The following is a 21,645-nucleotide window of genomic DNA, read 5'->3' on the forward strand; positions in this document are numbered from 1 at the left end:
AAGAGCTTTATTTCGTGACCCTTCCTCGTACCTGCATTATGCCTATATAACCTAGTTACGGCTTAAGTAACAGTTATTGAGACATCACTTCAACCCCCCCCCCCGGACCCATCAACCCCCTCCCCCCCCCCCCCCCCCCTAAAAAAAAATATCGAGATGTTGTATAAAAACCAGATTCCAGTAACTGTCATTATTTGTACTGAGAGATATAATAATAAGCAATATTGTTGAGGTATCGAATCCCCGGCTTTATTTCGGCAGACAGTCTTCGTCTCCAACTGAAGATTCGTAAGATTTCAGCTGTGTTCAAACCCAACAAATACAATCAAAACCATTGGCCTTGTGTGACAAAACAAGGTGTCGCTTAAAATTGACCATGAAAGATTGTACTTGAGTCCATCATGGAATTAAATCCTGAAACTAGTTCCTGAACCCCAAAACGGAAAAGAAGCCATGATTTCGTAAACCAGTGTCAAAGTGCGTCGTAAAAAGCTGCATTTTAGCATTCTCCATCTGCCAATCAAAATTATTGTTGTTCCACTTCCAACCAATAGCAGTCACTCTCCGGCGTCAGGCCGACCGATTCAGCTGGGCTCATCTCGATATCTCTACCCGTCAAGGAAAATAGTGCGCGCTGATTTCTTCCAGTGTTCAGCCTATTTTTGCCACAATCACCAGATTGTTAAACTTGTAATATCTAGTTATTACAAAAGGTTTGATTGGAGGTATAACTTGCTCGAAAGAACTCAATTTTAGGCCAATAAGGGGGTAAAATCTGACCGCGCACGGACACAATCCAAATTGTCGTGTTAATACTGCATGTTTAGCCTGATCACTCACCGTCCCACTTGCTTTCTTGTTTGGGCGCAAACTTTTTGAAGTTATTTGTGCTCGCTTTTTTCGGAGTGAATGGCTGCTTCTTTTCTTTTGTCCACAAAAATGATGCGTTTTCTGCGGGATTTTTGACCGTTGAGAAGTGATAATCCTACTAACTTGAAGAGGACAATGCGGGTAATACTTCAGCCTCGAGTCGAGGACCTCAGTGAAGAATTTTCTCCGATAAAGACAATTTTCGAGTGCGTCTAACGGGAGGCAACGTGCATGCTGACTGCGTACAGTGACCGGGTTTCCACGCTCCGACTGTCCCTCGTTGCTGAGTACGAGCTCGCAGCACTCTACTCCAAACTCTTCTCATTTTTCACGGACTTCTGCAAGTGGAATTGTGAGTTATAGTATGCAGAAACTTTAACCGAACTTTGGTGAATTTCAAAATGCCAAAACTCTGAAAAGCCTTGGCATGAAAAACTCAGTCATGTCAGTGGAGCTCCGAACTTGACATGTCATTTTTAAGAGCAGTAAACTCTTGAACAAACTTTGCTACAAACAGTGACAAAATTAAAATGAACACAGTTGAATTATATAAAACTGAATATCTTAAACAGCGTCCACTCTGCCATGGTCCTGGATTTTTGAAGAACTGTTTGTGACGCCGCCTTTGGAATTTATCTGTGGAATTTATCTGTGGAATTTTTCTGTGGAATGTGTGCTTCAATTTCAAGGTTTGTGCTTCACACCGGTAAGTCAGAAACAAACTCCGACTTTGAGGTAAGTGGAATTTGGGAAGCAGTTCTGAAACCTGTGTAGAAATTATCTGTGTATGTTTCACATCGCATATATCCACCTATATTTCAATATTTTCTCCAGGACTTGGGAATGCTACAATTATTAATTTGGAAATGTATGACCAAATCACTGTCCTTTTGTATGTTTGGTCGCCATGAATTTCAAAATCATTTTTATGTTACTTGAGCCAAGTGCGAATTTTTCTGTCGACAAGTTTTGAAACCTGTGTAGAAATTATTTGTGTATATTTTTCACTTTGTTCACTTGCCATCTATGTCATTATTTTGAGAACCTAGGTTGGGAACACCACAGTGGTTGTTTTTAATTTCAAAATGTATGACTGAATCACTCCTCTTTAGTATGTTTGGTTGCCATTAGCTTTAAACCCCATCTGTATTTTTTCTTGATCCAAGTGTGACATTTTTGTTGAAAGGTTCTGAAACATGTGTAGAAAATTATTAGCGTATCTTTGAATCACTGTTCATCTGTATTTCATTATTTTATCCCCGACTCTGAGACCCTACTTTTGTCACAATGCCTTGGTTACTGAGTAAAAAAAACAATATCGAATTCATGCTCTCTTTTTTGTAAGTTGGTGGCTATTAACTTTAAAACCATCTTTATTTATTATATAGTAAGCCAAGTGCGATTTTTTTGTCAACAAGATTCATGTATATCGATTTTCCTCTCGGGGCGTTGTCTGAGTGAATTGTGGACTATTTGGATTTGTAACAACTTACCACCTGTGAATACCTCCATCTTTTGAGAAGCACATAAAGGCTGACCTGGGGGGTCCCGGGCCGCTGCATGCAAATCATTTGACCCTTTGACCCCTTATGGAGGCAGGTGATAGTTTATCGTGTCATTTATGAGCATTATTATGCACTGCTACAAAGTTGGCACGTGGGTGAGCCTGTCAATCTTCTTGTAGTTAGGAAAGCTGAATGAAAGGCACGCGCCTATTGTTACTGAAATATTTACATGTGCCAGGTTTAATTCTTGTATAGATGCTCCTCGCATGAATTGAAGAACATTTTCCATTAGATGCTTCCTTGGGGTATATTGTCAGGAACAGAAACAACTGCGCCCCTTGAAATATACAAAACTTGAACCAAGTGCATTATCCTGCTCGCATTTTATAATAAACGAAAACAGCAACGACTATGTGGAATTTTATGGAACCAAAAATGGATTTGTATCTTCTTCAAGACAAAGGTTCTTCTTCAACACAATGATTAAAACTTCTCTTGCAAGAAATAGCCGAAGTCACACATCAAGGCAAAATGCTTCTCGTGATTTGCTTCCACTGTCTTCATGAAAAAACCTGCGTTGCCCCAGTATTTCCATCATCACGTATGGGTATTCTTCAGAAGAAAAAAACAACAACATGAGTTTTGAGTTTTTATATCCTTCGAATGTCTTCGTCCAAAGAACATTTTGAGTTTGCAGATAGTCAAAGAAACAATGTACTTCAACAGTCAGATGTACCTGGTTCTCCTTCAATTCCAATCAGGTTTTCTTCATCTTTAATTTCAAAGTAAAACAACTGCTGAATGCGAGACGATGTTGCCCACTACAGCATGTGTATCCACATCTAACAACGAAAGGAGTCTGATGAGTGATTTGTTGTCATGTATAGGGGGAGGGGTGCAAAACTGTTTTTGATATGTGAGGGACTTTCTGGGTCCCTCCTTTTTCTAACTTTATTGATGATATAAATAAAAAAATTATATTTTAAACCAACAAAAACACAAATGCAATTATTATTTCTTAATAATTAGCACCGACGACTTACATTAAAGTATAAACTAAAAGTATGCGGGGGTACATTTTGGGAAATAACATGCAGCAAAGTGCAGCACTGCAGAATACAATGTAAAGCCAAAGCCAAGCCAAGCGCGTGCATGAGTGAGTGGTTTTTTGAGTGGTTCTGTGAGCAGGTCCTTGTGAGTGAGTTCTGAGTGAGTAATTATGACTTGACAATGACTGACAGGTGATAGGGTGAGAGTGAGTTGCCAGTAACCGACGGTATTCGGATTCGGAAACGCGTATTTGATCTCGGTCGTCACTGAGTAGGCCTACTCAGTTATTTGATTTCGGTGCACGCGGCGGTAGCAGTATCGATTCGATCACTCGAATCGATACTGAGTCTGAGTCTGTGAGCAAGGGTGATGTGAGTTTCAATAATGATGATATGATGGTGAGATTGATAGATGGTGAGTAGTGAGAAGTGAGAGAGTGTAATGTAAGCACGCACATTATGCGAATGCATGCAAGGCAATTACATAACAGTTCGCGCGACAGCCACGCGTGGGGCACCCCGGGATTTAACTACAAACAGGGTTACTCATTAGGTAACAAAAACAAATAAACCATAAACATAAGTCTTCTAAAGTTAGTAATGCTTTAATTGTATAAACCCATATTAATTATATTCTACTGTTGGGTGGGGAGGGGGAAGAAAACATGTTGTCAGGAATGTTGTAACAATCCAGTGAGTCAGTTACGGTGGATGTCTTCAAAAATTGAGCGTTTTTCTCATGTGATGACGATGAAGCAAGACGAGAAAATAAGCTTCATGAGTTAAACATCCTAGCTACTCCAAGAACAGGTATCATACACAGTGCTTGACGATATACATGTACTTCATAATTTCCACACATGTATCGATCGAGTGTTCGTCCAGTTACTATAGAGAGAGACAAAAACCTCTGTCTTCGTCATAAATTGAAAGAAGTTACATTTATCTACTTCATCACCAATCTTCAAATTTCAGCAGGTGTTGAACCTGTATTTGACTTGTTTTCTTAGCACAGAGGATGGCCTCCATACACGCATAATCTTCACTGCATCATTCCCCATTACACATGTACTCCAGAAAAGGTGCTTGCATGCCTACCCACGCACACTCGGAAAGTTCTTCTTTAAATTGAACATTGAAAATTCTTTATATCGTTCTGCAATGTCTCCAAGATCTCAACACCTCAACGGATGCCTTCACAACACCAAAACCCCAACCTTCACCATCCGTTAAAGGATTCAAAAGAACACACGCAGTCGTCACAAGAACTTGTCAGACTTCACATCACCATTTCTTCAGTAAATTCAAGGATGCAGGATTGATCAACAAGTTCTTAATTCAACAAAATGAAATGGATAAATTATTTTCTTCGCACATGAACTTACAACGGGCAAGTTGATCTTCATCATCTTCAAACATTTCTACAGTTCTGTAATCAAGAAATCGTCAGAAATCTCAGGCAAGAATCACAAGAATTCTCTCTTCAATAAATGAAAGGATGATTGATCAACAAGTTCTTATACTTCAACAGATATATTGGATGTATTATTTTCTTCGCATTTGAACTTACTCTGGGCAAGTATACATCTCTTCTTCATCTTCTACAGTTTCTACCGGTCTCCATTCCAGAAATCTTCAGAATGCTCAAGTAAGAATCTTACGAAATCTCTCTTCAAGAGACAGCTTCTTCATGTAATCTGCTCTTCAAGTGATATTTGATGTTCTGAAGAAGTTTTGGTGATGCGTTTGGTTTTGGCCAATGAGGGGTAAATTTGTATAGCTGAATAAGTTGGGCAGTTACGTTTCTTTGGTAGCTTAATCGATCATTAAACTAATTGATCGTTTATAATCACTCTTAATAAAAATGTTAAGCTAATACGTAATAAAATAACATTAAGCAATTCATTTGGGGATTCGGGGGTGAGGGAAATAAGGCAAAATGCTCGCAGCACCGCGGTTAGCGTAGGGCCGCTTCGCAGCGCTTCGAGTGCGTATAGAACAGGATGATTGGTGGTGTTATGATGATGACTTGTACGTGCGTGTAGGTAAGAGTGATGGTGGTGTGTTAGGTTGTAGTGGGGAGTGGTATAGGGAGTGGTGGAGCAAATGTTGGTTGTGGTGATAATGATGCAAGTGTGTGAGTGAAGGGGCCCCTGTGAATAAGCATGTGAATTGTTTAGGTGAGTTGTGTATAATGTGAGCTGTGTAAAATGTCTAAATGTATTTAGAATGAATGTGTAAACCTAAGACGGAAGCTTAACCGGAATAACCGCGGTACGCCTACGACAACCGTATCGGTACGAGTATCGTTTAACCGTCGATCCTTTTGTTTCCGTCTTAGAGAATGTTTAGTTTTGATATGTAACCGTTACATGTCAAATGGTGAATTTGTTATAGGGAGATGAATGAAAGTTTAATGGTGGTGACAGAGTTTGCGAGTTTAGCATTGCAGCAGTTTCTGCGGCGTCTGAGCTGGCGATATGCGCCGAGCGCAGCCTAGGAAAAAGGGGGGTCCAAAGGGCTAAGGGGTTGAGCAATAATAAAACTTTTGATAGATTATTCAGTAACTGGTTAAAAACATGAATAACTAAATAGATAAACATAATTAAGAAGATATTGATAACAGCATTAACAAATCAGTCAATAAATTAAATTTAATGAACTATATTTGTTTTTAACATCGTGAGTGGGTTGGGCTTTAGTTTGCCTTGTCTTACGGTATCCTTGGTTTCAAAATGTCATCACATTTTTTTCAAGCATCTGCAACAAGAAAATAACTGTTTCTCCTTCAGATATCCACATACGAACTTTTTGGTGGGAGCATGCATCACATAGCAAGTAATTTCCCCAACGGATTAAATAACAGGTTGCAAATCATTCATGGGAAATTTCTCTGCAGGGATCTGGTCGAGAAACTGAAAGTTGCGACTCTACCAAGAATGATGTCTATGAATCCAGAATGTCATCAATATTCATCAATAACGTTGAGCTTCAACCAAGGCACTGATTCCACGAACTGTATATTTTGAACGACAGCGGATTTGAAAGGAAAGCTTTCAATCGTATGAAGTATATCAAGAAAATACCTTTACGACATATAGCAACAAGGTTGCTTCAACCTCGCATTTTTGTCGAATATATTCATCGTATTCTGCCATATAGCATCCAGCTTATGAAACGGAAAGAGTCTAGAAATTGAGTTCGCTTTTTGGCGATCCTTATCAGGCTTGTCTTTATTTTTTTATCTCTCGAAGACATTTGCATCTTATTATGCGCAGCGCAAAGCTGCAATGCATCATGAAATAAACAGCCGTCGTTAGAGAATGAAAATTACTCGGACAAGCTACCCTCCAGAACCAAGACCAAGACTTTCGACAGTCTCAAGAAAAAGGAACCTCAACTCACTCAACCAGAAGTATCAGCTACCTTATGTGTTTTATAAATATGAATCTAAATTACATTTTTCCCGACAGAAGAGCTGTAAAGAAAAAGTGTATACAAATCACCCGTATGAGGTTGTATTTTATTTTCAAGGGACAGTCATTGACAATCGCTGAATATCGCTTGAAATTGTTACGAGAAAATGTAACTTTTAATGACCCAAAACATCGATATCGTGATGTTATCGTATCTGCATGCTTCACGAAGAGTTGAGTACCGAATTTTCGATGTGTTGACATATCCATGATATTTTAAAAACTAATTTAGTTTTAATTGTTTAATTTGTTAAAATGACAGGTATAGAGCAAAGTAGCGAATGATTAAGTATTTAATGGTGTGGAAAGGACGGCTATAAGGGGAGTTGGGAGGCCGTTTTTAGGTCGGCTCTTTTCACTTTTCATAGAAATTTTCTCGAGATAATGACAAGTCACAAATGACTTTTACGAATTACCGCTGTCACAATGGCAGTATAGTGGTGACTTTATACAATATCTTTACATAACTGATTTGCTACACATGTGAAGTACTTTTGAGTAAAACCATTGATAACTTTACATTGTTTTGTGCATGATAATTATATAATGCACTTCTGAGGAGGAGGTCCGGATGTGTTGTTTTCAGGAGATTCCGACATTGTAAGAATCCAGTGAGTTTGTTCAAAGAGGAGGTCTTCAAAAAGCGAGGGTTTTTCTCATGTGATCCTATAAGTACAAAAAGAGTCTAAACTTCATGAATTCGACGCCAATTTGTTGTCACTTTCAACAACAGGTGAACAAAAACGGATCTTGACTTCCTTCTTCATAATTTCCACACCTGCATCGATCGACTATTCGTCCGCTTGCCGGAAAGAAAACCCTATCACGATCTTCATCAAACATCAGACACTGCCCTGACCGTACCTGCCTGTCGAGCAAGGACTTGAAGATTTAGGTTTCACGTCATACGAAAGACGACGAAAGTGTATTCATCTTCTTCTACATCAGCCTCTTTATTTTTTTGTAAAAAGTTTTGAAACTCAGTTTTATCAGGACAGGGCATAGTATCACTGCACAAGTGTTACATTATTCTTCAATGCATCACCATAGTCTTCATAAAATTAAAGATGACAGGGAACCCGTACTCAAGAAAACATTTCGCTTGAGCACACTCAGAATATTCTTCATAATTGTGCGGGACATAGAATATGTCTTTCTGCAATTCTCCATGTTAACATTTCTGAAACGCCCTGGATGCCCACAAAACACCAATATTTAGACCTTCACCATCAGTTATAGGATTCACAAGAATACAGTCGCCACAAAACTTGTCAGACTTCAAGAAGTGGAAGTAATTCTTCACGAACTGATACCCTAAAAGCAATCAAGAACCAGGAAAATTCTTATCTAAGCTTGACTTCGCATCGCTTTCTTCTTCGATAAATGAAAGATGATTAATCAACAACTTCCTACTTCAACAAAAACGAAATGGCAAGGATAAAATGTTTTCTTCGCATCTGAAATCACCCCGGGCGAGTAGCTCTTCTTCATCTTCAACAATTTCAACAGTTCTGTAATCAAGAAATCGTCAGCAATCTCAGGCAAGATTCACAAGGAGTCTCTCATCAAAGATCAAGAGGCAGCTACTTTGTGTAATTGGTTCTTCGAGTGATATTAAGAGTTTGGTGTGGAATGGGCTTTTGTTTTGGGGTTGATTTTGTTTGTCTGCAACTAGTCGGGAAATTTTGTTTTATCATTAAATCATAAAAAAAAGAAAATTTATGATAAAGAAACAATTAAAATAAGTCATTAAATTTAATGAAATAACGATTATCAATTTGTGGGGGGGGGGGGTTGAAAATAAGGCAAAATGCTCGCAGCAACGCAAAATGCTTAGCACGCATGAGCTTTGAGCACGCAAAAGGATGATTGAGTGTGATGATGGTGTGTTGCTGGTGCGTGCGGTGATGATGATGCAAGGATGTTAGATGGATGAGTGTTAAGACGGAAACCGGACTGCTGTATCGGTACGAGTATCATCGCGGTTTATCGGTACGGTTTAACGGTCGATCCTTTATGTTTCCGTCTTGGATAATGTGAGATTTGATATGTTATACCATTACATATCAAATGGTGAGTTTGTTCAGGTTGATGAGTTGAAATTGACGAATGAGAATGTTGTGGTGACGGAGTAGCGCTGCCGCAGCAGCTGCTGCGGCATCCAAGCAAGCGATATGCGCCAAGCGCAGCCTAGGAAGGGGGATTCGAAAGGCAAAGGGGTGGGGGCAAATGATTAAAACACGAATGAATAAATAAATCAATAGGTATTCTTGATTAAGATAAACAAGTTCAAAATAACTAAGCTAACATCAACGTTAAATACATGATAATGAAAACAGTAAACAAATCGATCAATTAATTAATTTGAATGATTATCTTTTTTATTACATGAATGAGTGGGTTGGGATTTTAGTTTAAATCGCATGTCCTGGTCCTTCAGTCTTGGTGTCACGGTGTAGAACAAGATTTCTTCATCACATGCAGGCGCATCTGTAACGAGGAAAGAAACTGTTTCTCCTTCAGACATCTGCACGCATCGGGATCTTTCTGACGTCGCATCAATTGGTCAAGTAATTTTACTGACGTGGATTAAAGGGCATTTTTCAAGAAATTCGTGATGAATTACTCAAACAGCGACCACACGTTGGAGATCTTCATAGAATGATGCCCATGGATCAAGTAATGTCGTCTTCCAAGAATGATGCCAAGGAATTAATTATTCATAAACGACGAAGTTGAGCTTCAACCAAGGCACCTATTCCACGAACTTTTACACGACAGTGGATTAACAATGCAAGTCTTAATAACGAAGCGTTGACAGAATAGTCCTTCAAGACATTCACGTCAGACATGATAACATCTCAGGGTTGCCTCACCTTGTACTTTTGTGGAAAATCTTCATCGTATTCTGCCTGAACTTACGGAAAACGAACATTGTAATTCTCCTCTCGAAGAATATCGCATTTGATCCACCAGCACTGAGCGTTTGAAGGTTACATGGACAAGATACGGTGCAGATAGCTGAACCTATCTCAAGAAAGGAGGACCCACACCTCACTCGACCAGAGGTATCGGCTACATGGAGACTCACCGTTATAAGCTGATAGACAGAGATTTATTGTTTTGGAGTCGCATACAACAGTTTTAAATGTGACATTGGTATTACATTTCACTCAACAAATCTGCGCAATTTTTTGTTTAGGTGGCTTAAAGAGCAAAGAACGGTTGATTCGATTGTTAGGCTCATGTCTTTTGTTGCCTCGTCAGTTGCCAATAAGGAGGACTCGTGGCAATATGTTGTCTCGGAATGGTAAAATCCACTTTTTACGTGGATATTTGTCGAACATACATTAACCCATTCCCACTGCTAGCTATATCTACTTTCTTTTGTTTTAATTGCATTAATTAAGCAATGCTGTGTAGTAATAAAAAGTGTCTCCATAATTGAGAAAATATTTGACACTTGATAACTTCAGTTATCAAAATTGAACGATCGAAAGAGTGACGAGTGGATTAAATTGTAATAACATTTTCAGTGACTGTTCACGAATGGTTAATTCAACGAGCGAGTACAAGAAACTAAAATTAAACAACCCCCCCCCCAAAAAAAAAATGTAACGAAAATATATAAATGATTCAAGATCGACCACGGAGGGTTTATCGGTCGATGGGCAACGACATAATTTGTAAAATTGAAAAAAATAAAATATGCAATTTAGAAATGTAGCGACTGATTTCCGTAAAAGAAAAAAAAATTGATGATTACAAATGGTTACGAGAGAATGTAAATTGTCAAAAAAGTAAATGGTTTGATATTATCGACGTCTGATTGTATCTGTTTTTAATGGTGTGGAAAGGACGGCTAAAAGGGGAGTTGGGAGGCCGTTTTTTAGGTCCACTATTTTTACATAGTTTTATTTTGGGGTCAATTATCGAGATAATAAAAGTCACAAATTGCTCCTCAATTAAGTAGCGCTGAACAGAATTAACGGTGACTTCAATGATCGCGAAACCTTCGATCAAAGTTAAAATCTTCATTTTTTTCGTAATCTTCAAAAATTGGTTGCGATCTACTTTGTTTTAAGGGTAATTTTGATACCAATCGTCAAAAGTAATTATTTTTATTGAATTGTCGTGAATCATGTGAACTTTTGTAATGCAAATGCCAACCCATGATTTGTGGCAGTATTAAGTCCTATTATTGGTGGACTTGAACAACAGTTGCCTTCAGTTTTGTAATATTTTGTTTTTAATGGTGAGGAAAATGGAAAGGGGAGATGGGAGGCCGTGTTTTATTGTCAATAGTATAGTAACAATCGAAGTGTCGATATAGTGGTAATGGTAACCCGACTTATTTGAAAAACCTCCACTCAAGGTCCGATATTAATATTGCAAAATGACCGGACAATCAATAATCGCTCGTGAGTTGTTGATGAATTAATGCATATAATATTGTATTAATGATCATTGATCAGCCATAGCCTACAGATATCGATGAAAATATATCAACCGAGTGAAAATGCATAGGTGATTGATCAATGTTTTGGAAAACATTCGAGCTACGACGGATGAATACTAAATTTAATGAATTCATTGAATTGAGTATCAAATGCAATTTGAAACAGGAATGTAATCTACGCCAAGAGCCAAAAATCGTTGGACGATGCACAACAAAAAGTCGGTGTATATTCATCTCTTTGTCAAGTTGGATAAGAAAGGTAAAGCTCGCTTTGTTTTTGGTAGAAAGTAAACATAGATGGGTAATATATATTGGGCCTAAATTTAATAGTACGTTTATAGATAGACCTAATACGATGCAAAACCTGGCAGGCATAATGTATTATTTTACCCAGGTCTAAAACTGTTGTAATGCCAGCTAGGCCTAAATTTATTCAATATTATGTTGTGCTAGTTAGGCCTAAAAGCCAGTCTTGATAAAAAAACAAACAAAGCAAAATAACATACTTTACTATAATAGCTTTCCAAAATGATAAAAAAGGATTGATGAATCGGGTTGTCTGGTTAAAGTCGCTGAAAAGGGAAGTATTTGTAGATATTACAGATATTCAATTTTTAATGTAAGGGATTATTGATTTCCATTTTGAAACAGGTTAAAATTATCTATGATTTTATTTTTGTAAACCCAGAAAAGGTACGTATGAGTCTTATTCTACTAACAAACGTATTTGGAATAGATAGGCCAACTTACTTTTAAAGATGATTATTAGAATTACCCATTATGACCAAATACATAATAGTTATCGAGATTAACTAAGGAAACTTTTTTTTTAATATTTGTATGCCACAAAATAGCAAAGACGTATTAAATCGAATTGAATATTTTCAAACGGAAACAGAAATGTAATCTACGCTAAGAGCGAAAAGTCGTTGGACGATGCACGACAAAAAGTCGGTATATTCATCTCTTCGTCAAATTGGATAATTAGAGAGGTAAGGCTCGCTTTGTTTTTGGTTTGTAGAAAGTGAACATAGGCTAGACGGGAAATTTATCTTGGTTATGTACGTTAGTTAGGCCTAAATTTAATAATACGTAGATAGGCCTAATACAATGCAAAATTTGGCAGGCGTAATGTAATATTTTAACCAGGTCTAAAACTGTTATAATATCAGCTAGGCCTATTGAAAACCTATTCAATATTATGTTGTGCCAGTTAGGCCTAAACGCTAGTCTTGATAAAAAAAAAACAAACAAATGGTGTGGAAAGGACGGCTGTGAGGGGAGAAGGGAGGCCGTTTTCATTTATAAAAGAACAAGTCTGATGAGCTTAGAAAATAACTGGATTAAAAAAATTGAAAATTTCCCAACAATAGGAAATCTGATCTGATTGAAACGTTCTCTGTTAAAATGGAAGGGAGTTGTGGATGACAGGTTTTAAATGAAAGAGGGCGGCATTACACATCACCGAAATACAAAATCCCCACGCAACGGCTATTTTATGCAGGCCAAAATAAATAATTGCAAAGTTCACCAAACAGTCAACGTGACAAGTTGTGCGATTGACGTCATAAGAGTCTTATTCCCCGACCCCAAGCTGTCTACAGTGACTATGACGAAACGAGATGGTTATCGGGCCAGTCTATATAACCCGTTTGTGTACAAAATGCGGTTTATTACACACAGGTACAGTATGCTGGACGCATCCACTCACTGACATCGCATCATTTGCAGAGGAATTCCACTTGCGTTCTCCTTGGCTGGCTGGCATGGCTGTTCATCTTTAATAAGGTATGCACTCTATGGATTCTTTTGGTTCTTTTGGATTGTCTGGCCTTACCGAAAATGGTTTTACATCCAGAATCGGGGGTGATCAACGGGATGCATGCACACGCACGGTACGTCCGTCATGTCCGTGTGATCTCTCAGCTCAGTGACTCTCACTCTTCTCACTCTCAGTACAGTCTCGGCCTTCACTCAGGCACGGAGTTTTGTATCCTGATACTATACCACTTAAGCGGTTGTGTACAAAATTTCCCAACAAAATTGGAAATGTTTCTCACTCTCACTCGGTCCCAGATTCACGTCTGTTTTTTAGCCCCATAAAAATGTGGACAATTTAGTTTACTGGACTAGGCCCTACCTCCGTAAATCAAGACTACACTTGGAAGTTGGAACATGCACCTGAAAATGTAGAACTTTGTCAAATTTTGATTTTCACATTTGGACTATATTTGTAGTTTACGCTTAATAAGCATACTCACCCTCTTTATATCCATAGAAAAGTAGTCGGAAAAAATGTAGCAATTGCAACCAGACGCCAAGTATTTCCTAACAAAATTGGAAATGTTTCTCAGTCCCAGATTCATGTCTTGTCATCATTTTTGCAATGACTGACCTTCATTGAGATGATATACCGGTAGTCCGAAAATTTTGATATACCGGTACATGTATGAAGAAAAAAGTGGCGTCAGGTTGCAACAGGATTTTTCCTCATTTTTTTCTCCTTTCCTCCCCCCCCCCCCCCAAAAAAAATTAGGGTAGGCACTGTCAAAAGGGTAGGTAGGGTAACCGGAAGCAGAACTACATGTATTATTATTTTGTTTGGCCTTAAAAGTAGCACCCCTGCTGAAAGGGACCAGGTGTAAACTGCAGTATTTTCACAAACATCCACCATCAAAGGTTGCCAAAATCATGTCAAAAACTTGACAAAAAAACATTCAAGCGCCTAGCTTCTGCAAGCGTCAAATACGAACTACATGTTGTACTGGGGCTTCAGTGGTTATCATAATATTTTTTGAGCTGCAAATCGATGGAATAAATAAAAAAAATTATGGAATTTGGTCACTTTCACGGAGCATCACATACTGCCTGTTCAGCATGACCGACCAAAGTCAAAAATTTAAAAAAAAAGAGTTTTAGCACTCCAGTTACTGGGTCTACATGTAACTTACTATTTTCTGGTTGTTACCAGGCCAACAAAGATGTGATATTCAAATTGTCGAAAGTGTGACTAATGAATTAAACCACAAAATAATGTTGTAATCAACAACTTTATCCAAACTGCACGAGTCTTCTGTCTGTTGGTCCATCACAAATCCATGTGTGGCTGCATGTACATGAATACACGGTGCACACATACAGATACAATGTACTAAAGCCTTGGTTTTTTATTCTGATTTCATTTTCTGTTTCACAGAAGCCAACGAACAAATAAAAAAAATCGTATTGAAAAAGAATGAAAGCAAATTAACCCATATTTTCTTTACAGAAAAAAAAATTCCAAAAACAATATTTCCATTACATGTACAATACACTCTGAGCAATGACGTTTGCTTACTGGCTCAGTGAATGTGCCTAATGTTTCTTTAGTGTTGACTAGCTGCTTCATGAAGCGTTTGTGTTAAATATTTGTCAATTTTAACTGTGATGTGAGTCCCAAATTTGTATTCTTGGAGACCAACTTTTACATCCTGTACTATGAAATTGTACAAGATTGTAGGGACCAATCAAAACCAGTTGTAAAGGTAATGGACACCATTTGCAAACATTCCAAAATGAAAAGTAAAAAATCATGGAATATCCTACTTTCAAGTAAATAATAGGATCATGTATCCTGTGAAGTCATTGCATCTGGTATGCTGTCATTTTTTAGGAAAGAGGTATTACAATGTACCATCATTTCCTCGCTATGGTCAGGACCAGACAATGGCACTTCTCGGAAACTTCATGTCCGGATGATTTGCGTTAAGAAAAACTAAGTTGAATTGTCAAAGTTTTCTGAAAAAGTATGATACATGTACATGTATCTACTTGGCTGAAATTTTGACAGGTTAGCGTTTAAAAATCTGCTTTAAGAACTTTTTGGTGCTGTTCCTGGAATCAGAAAAAACACAGTTTTTGCAAATGGTGATCATTACCTTTAAGTGTTTGGAACAACGAAAATATTGAGAAATGAATGTAACAGTTATGTGCAGACTAATACACTGCAGTTTGCACAGATAATCTATCAGTTTTAAGCAAATAAAGATACCCTAGTTCTACATATATAGAACAGGTCTGTAAATCTCGTAAGTAAATGGACTGGATGGAAATTTGTGTGTAAGTCATTCTCTCTTTCATTGATATAAAATAAAAAAAGACAAATTTGAATAGTTGTGTATGGCCCATTATTGTCATCCATTACACCTGCACATTAGGGTTAATGGGTGGACACTTACCGGTAATTCATTTTCTTTTTCATTTATGGGAATAAGCTTTGTTGTGCATGGTGCATTAGTGTGATCCATTTCATCTGCAAATTTAGGTTAATGGGTTGACAGTGATTTATTTTTTATCTTACCGTGCTTACAACAAATACAATAAAAAGGGATGTCCACAGACTTGTGATCCCTGTATATACTGTAAAATACTCCTAACCCCATAAAATAAGTCTACATGTACTCCCATAAAAGAAATGAAATAAGATGAAAATGAAAAAGGCCAAACCAGTTTCCACAGTGGCTATTTCATGGCACTTTACACAAACATTGCAAATGATTGCACAAAATGGTACTGTACATAGTGGGTGTTTTATCGCTAGTAATTTTGTGGTCTAATAATTTGTGGGCGTGGATACAATCAAGCCACTCTGCCCACACACCCTTGCCCAGAGGGTGCCATATGTGTGCCTATTTTGACTTCACATACAGTGTATGGACCTCACTCTGTGCTATAATCTAGTTGACATTTTGACATTTTGACATTAGCCAATGTGTACAATCTGTTGAACTATTTCTCCACCAAGATTGTTTCCTCTGACAAGCATTTGTGCTGCATCTGTTCCCAATGACAGATCTAAACTTACGTACATTGTACCTCACAATTTGTGCTGTGTACACACACATTGTCTCTGTGGCCTTCGGCCTTCGCTACAAGTACATGTACTTTGTGATTATGATGGAGTCTGTTTGTGTATCTCAGTTGATACTCAGTTCACTCATGACATGTCAGTGACATCACAACAGTAGATAAAGGTTACCCTACCATGTGTACTAGTTACAACAGATGCTTTCGTGTCAATGTCCGGAAATCAAAAAACAAATGTTTGTTGTTTGAGTAGTAAAAATTACGTATGGGTTATATGTATGTGCTGTATGCACATGTTTACAGCGCGTGCACTACAACAAATGCGACAAAGCGTTTTATATTTTCATTCATGGAAGTGCACAGGTACTTGTTGACAAAATATTCACTGAATAAATTAAGATTATTTGGACGAATGTAGGCATTATGGAAACACAAAAGAAAAAAAATTGGAAAAAGAAGAAATAAGTTTTTTGGGGAGTGTAAAGATACAGCATTGTGTACCTCGAGTAAAAGCCGACTAGGACTTGGTGTGTTCAAGTGATCCAGAATTTGAAAGCTTAAACACATGTTTGAAATAAGAATCACAGCATTTAAAGAAGTTTTTTAAGATTAACATTATTGGAAATGTTGTACAGAGGTTTTGTTTTGTTGTACAGAGGGTTTTTTTTTGCCGTTAGCTATCGTCGTGTAAGTCTTTTGTCTTGTCTGTCTCGCCCGTGTGTCGTTATCATGTTGTTTTTCTGTTGTTAGTTTGTCTGTAAGGGCTGTTTCGTACAAGCCTCGGCTTACTTAAACAGCCCCATACTCCTTACTTTCTCTTGTACATATATTGAAATAAGTTTATCATTTCTTCTAAGCGCATTTTACTTTTATTATTTTTGAGACAAATTTATTGATTTTGTTATTTTGCTATTTACCAGTCTTTCTGTTATTTATGGATGTATTTTCTAAAGGAGTGTGGAATAAATGTCTTCTTGAATTGAATTGAATTGAATAATGGGGTTAATAGTGATGCATTCTGTTCTCTCTCACAGATCAGTGACATCGTTGATTAAAACCTGATTTGCAATCAAAGGAGCCAGTCTCTCCCGGCAAGCCTCCAGACTGGACAAGATGATTTGATGAGTCTGTTTCAGCGAATCAGTGCCATTCACCATAATCCAATTGAATTAAGTGTGCTGGGGCGGCATCGTGGTACCTCGACTCCCAATGCAGAGTAAGCAGTACTTGCAACCGACAGCTTTAGTCTGCTGATTTTGGGGGGGTTTCATAAAGACGAAGACGTGGAAAGGAGATCCCACATCACATCGATCCGTCGTACCAGGGAGCTTGGTGACACACACAGGCCGACTCTGATAGTAGCTCGGCAACTACACAAGGATTTGGACAACAACTTTCAGTGCCGTCTGGGTCGCAGAACATCTCCAGGCAATTGCTCTGTGTCATCAGCTGGAGCTTTGAGTAGCTTTTGAAGGAGACGGGAAAAGACGTCACCATGGCGTCAGAGAGTCTCCCATCGGTGATGTTGATCACCGCCAATGTTGGATCAATATTCGAAGATGTAAGTGTTGTACAATGTATGTGTATGTGTGTACGAAACTATAGATTACCAACTACATTTGTACATACATTTTTACAGAATAACCTGAAATAACCTGTCTTCACTTGGGAATTATTTGGCACCACATGACAAGTCGTAATCATTGAAGCTTATTTTAGATTAGTTTCTATGAAATTTCCCAACAAACCTTAAAATAGAAACTGATATGTAGTATTTTGCGCACAATTTTCAGTTTCTGTGAAAACTGTTTTTGAAAAAAAACCACAAATCGCTTTATTTTCTAGAATTGCTTCAGGGTTTTTAAAACAGTTCTTCAAAATAAAGGATTAATATTTTCTTAAATCATTATTATATTATATTCTAGAAAAAATAACAAATACCAAAATGAAGTGAGAAAAAAATACCTTCTTTCCAAACTGGAAAGGAAATGTTGTAGGACTCAAAGTACCGGTAGCTACATTGTAGTATTTTTCAATTAATTTGTTTATTTCCTGTTTTCTGGAAAGGGGGTGGGGGCGTCATTGTTGTAGTATTTTTTTAAATGACATTTCCTTCCTGAGTATTTTGTTTATGTTTCCATAGACAGTAGAGTACCGGGGGTAGTTGATTGTGTAGGCCTGGAAAATGGTGTAGGATGCAAGAAATATTACCTGTACCACATGTGTAAATGACAACTGTGGATGTTTTACCATTGGCCATTTTCCAATAGTTGTAGGAGTTAAATGTAGGAGTTAAATGGTTAAGGAACAATTCATTAGAGTTTTGTTTTGACATTTTTTTGTTGTACATTAAAGAGGTTGTGGAATGCTCAAAGACATTTCCGTCATTTTTCGGGTATATGTAGCCTAAGGTGTGATGAATTAAAAACGACTATTGTTTCTGTCATAAAATGAGTACAAAAGGTACTTTTGAGAGCTGTTTTTCAAGTCCTGTCATGCCTGTTTCGACCCGAACGTGCAATTTGTGTAAAAGTTGTCGTTGCGGGCAGCAAACAAAAGACAGTAAATCGTGACGTAATAAACAGGACTCCCGATGCAGAGTAGCATAAACGAGTCCTGTTTATTACGTCACGATTTACTGTGTTTTGTTTGCTGCCCGCAACGACGACTTTTACACAAATTGCACGTTCGGGTCATAACAGGACCTGAAAAATAGCTCTCAAAAGCACCCTTTGTACTCATTTCATGACAGAAACAATAGTCGTTTTTATTTCATCACACCTTAGGCTACATATACCCAAAAAATTATGGAAATGTCTTTGAGCATTCCACAACCTCTTTAAAGGTAAACAAAAGTTGATTTATACATGTAGGGTATCTATTGAATAATGATTGTGCTAATTTTTTTTACAGCCTGAGACTATGCTCCAGGGATGGCTTCATAAATTTTATGAGGTAAGCCTTTTCTGCAAGCTTTTTTTTTTATTCATTTGGAAAAAAAACTTCCAAAGCAAATGAAACAATAATGGCAAAAAGATCAAATTGAAACAAAGATTCCCCTTTTCCCTGTTCAAATTTTTTTTTTAACCCCCTTCCTTAAAGGGTGCAAGTACGTACAGCAAAATCAGTCCTCTGTATTTGAATCATTCAGGTTCAACAACATCAAGTGCACTGAACAGGTGTACACATTTGTCTCTACCCGTATGCCATAAAAAAAGATACATAAATTTGATGTTACACGCATGGTCAATCTTGTAATGGGTAATGGCTTCTCATTAGTTGGGTGCTCCACTCATGCAGTTATTGAATAATTACCTGTGGACACTGTTTGATTTTACAGGGGCCAATTTAGTGTTGACTTTGTAGATACGCCATAACCCGCCGCTGCGATAACCTGCCGCCATGGGAGGGCGTTATCCCGACGAACCGCTGTCACCCACGAACCACCAAGAACAACGTCTTGGGAATCTTGTAAAATGACCCCCCCCCCAAAAAAAAAAAAAATGGGGGAAACTAGTGCTCCTACATTACTTCTGCAGGCAATGAAAATCCATTTTCAGTCCCACACATACCTGTACATTTGCACCACAAAAGATCTGACATGAAGTTGCACAAAACTCTGGTAATTTTGTATGCTACTGGAAGAAATTTAAGAGTTTGGTGCGGAAATAATGTGAAAGGTTTTGAATGCGCGCTGCTTATAAAATATACATGTGTATTAGGCAAAACAGCAGCATGCACATGGCATAAGTAACTACTACAAGATCTCAAGACGTTGCTGGCAGTTTATGGGTGATTGCAGTTCGTCATGATTTACGTCCTTTTACAGTGGCGGGTTATTTACAAATTAGTGATAAGCATGTATTTATTTGTTAATTCCTTTACAATCTGAACAATGTGGCTGTGGGTGAATCTTTTTGTCCAAACTCTTTGTCTCTCGTATAGAGTCGCAGACTGGCAAGTCATTTCCATATGACCTGTGACCTATTCCCAACTTAATTTAAATGAGCAATTCCATGGTAATGCGCGTTCCATTGGAGTGGGTCTCCCGTCAACTCTGTGCTGTTGTTCTATAAATTCCAAGCATTTAGGGTGGATCTTTCTCACATAATATCCCTTGAAATTAATTGATTAAACTGCAGAAAAGGCCAACATAATATTGTCAGTTTGGCAATAACTTTTTAATTGGTAACTCGCGTCGCACCTGTAGACAAAAAGGACATAAAAAAACTGTTGCTACCTTGCATTTTATAGTTTCCTCATACTGTGCGCTGATAGAAAATTATTTCAGTGCTCTTACATCAATAGGGTATTCTACCATTTTAAAGAATAATCAATCATAAATCTGCAATTACAGTAACTCAAGTAACTGTTAAAGGGACACTAGGTCCTGGAACAGCCCAATTGGACTACACAACTCGTTTTGAACGAGATGATGAAAATCGGAAATAACTTTTAAAAGTAGGATATAAACATCCACACAACTATTCTTTCAAAACTGGGCGTTTTTGTGTTATTCCTGTATTATGCGTGCGAGAACGAATTTCGGGGTCCACTTTTGCGACCCCATAAATTCGAGCTGTTTGAATGCTAGTTGTGATTTCATTTTTACGCGTAAAGTGTTTGCCTTTTGCGGACGTTGAAGAAACCACAATTTTTTTGCATTGGTGATTGGTCACCGCGCGCTTTTCCCAACGTGTATAGCGTACATGAGAACGACACGAAAAACGTATTCGTACTCCGTCATGTCCGATGTAAACAAGCAGGTTTTTTTTCGTCTTTTCTCGGGAACGGTAAGACATTAGGTTGGTTTCCTTTCAACCAGATGTTTGAAAAAGGCTAAGTAAACAATCCAAAACATAACATTTTCGGGGATTTCAGGACCTAGTGCCCCTTTAAATAAATAGACCTTTTGGTTATTTTCTAGCTTCATGTGGCACTGTAGATTCATGTACTCTGTAAAAATACACATGGTTGCCAGTGACACGGTACATTTTACATCCGAATGAGCAAAGTGGTAGAACTTATCTTCACCGTTTCATTGTCAGTGATGCATGTGGAAAGCGTGAAGACTGTTCATAATATAATTTGAGTCCAGTGCCCTGACAACAGAATGTTTGCTGGTTGGGACGTAATTTGTACGTTGAATTTGACATGCATGCATAACAGCTGCAGTGATTGACAATCCAATTAGCAATTTTTGTTTCCATCTACTGAAAACAGAAGAAGAAAGAAGTGCAATACATCTAGTGCAAGACAGTACACTGTTCAAACACTGTACAACAAGACTGAGTTCACATCTTTATATTTGCTGTACTTTGAGTTTGAGTGCACAATAAATGTTTAAAAATAATTATGTGAATGCTCAGTATGCTCAAAAAATGAAAGTGTTACTGGTTTGGCAAACACTTTCTTTCACTTTCACCCTAACAGTCCTGAAA

The 21,645-nt window shown here is 37.9% G+C and overlaps 1 protein-coding gene across 7 annotated transcripts in view; it reads left to right on the forward strand.

Annotated features, from left to right (window-relative positions):
- The first annotated feature begins 12,997 nt into the window (after positions 1-12,997).
- LOC119719993 (inositol polyphosphate-5-phosphatase A-like) overlaps positions 12,998-21,645 on the forward strand; it is a 55,494-nt gene continuing 46,846 nt past the window's right edge. For all 7 annotated transcript variants that reach the window (XR_005270033.1, XR_005270034.1, XR_005270035.1 and 4 more), the window contains exons 1-3: positions 12,998-13,147; positions 17,239-17,765; positions 19,118-19,159. Coding sequence is in view for 4 of the 7 variants with exons in the window: in XM_038189486.1 (XP_038045414.1) it covers positions 17,700-17,765; positions 19,118-19,159 (108 nt within the window). In the remaining 3 variants the exon portion in view is untranslated. The remainder of the gene's footprint in view (positions 13,148-17,238; positions 17,766-19,117; positions 19,160-21,645) is intronic.

The sequence above is a fragment of the Patiria miniata genome, unplaced genomic scaffold, assembly GCF_015706575.1.
Source record: "Patiria miniata isolate m_02_andy unplaced genomic scaffold, ASM1570657v1 HiC_scaffold_9, whole genome shotgun sequence".
Taxonomy (NCBI): Eukaryota; Metazoa; Echinodermata; class Asteroidea; order Valvatida; family Asterinidae; genus Patiria; species Patiria miniata.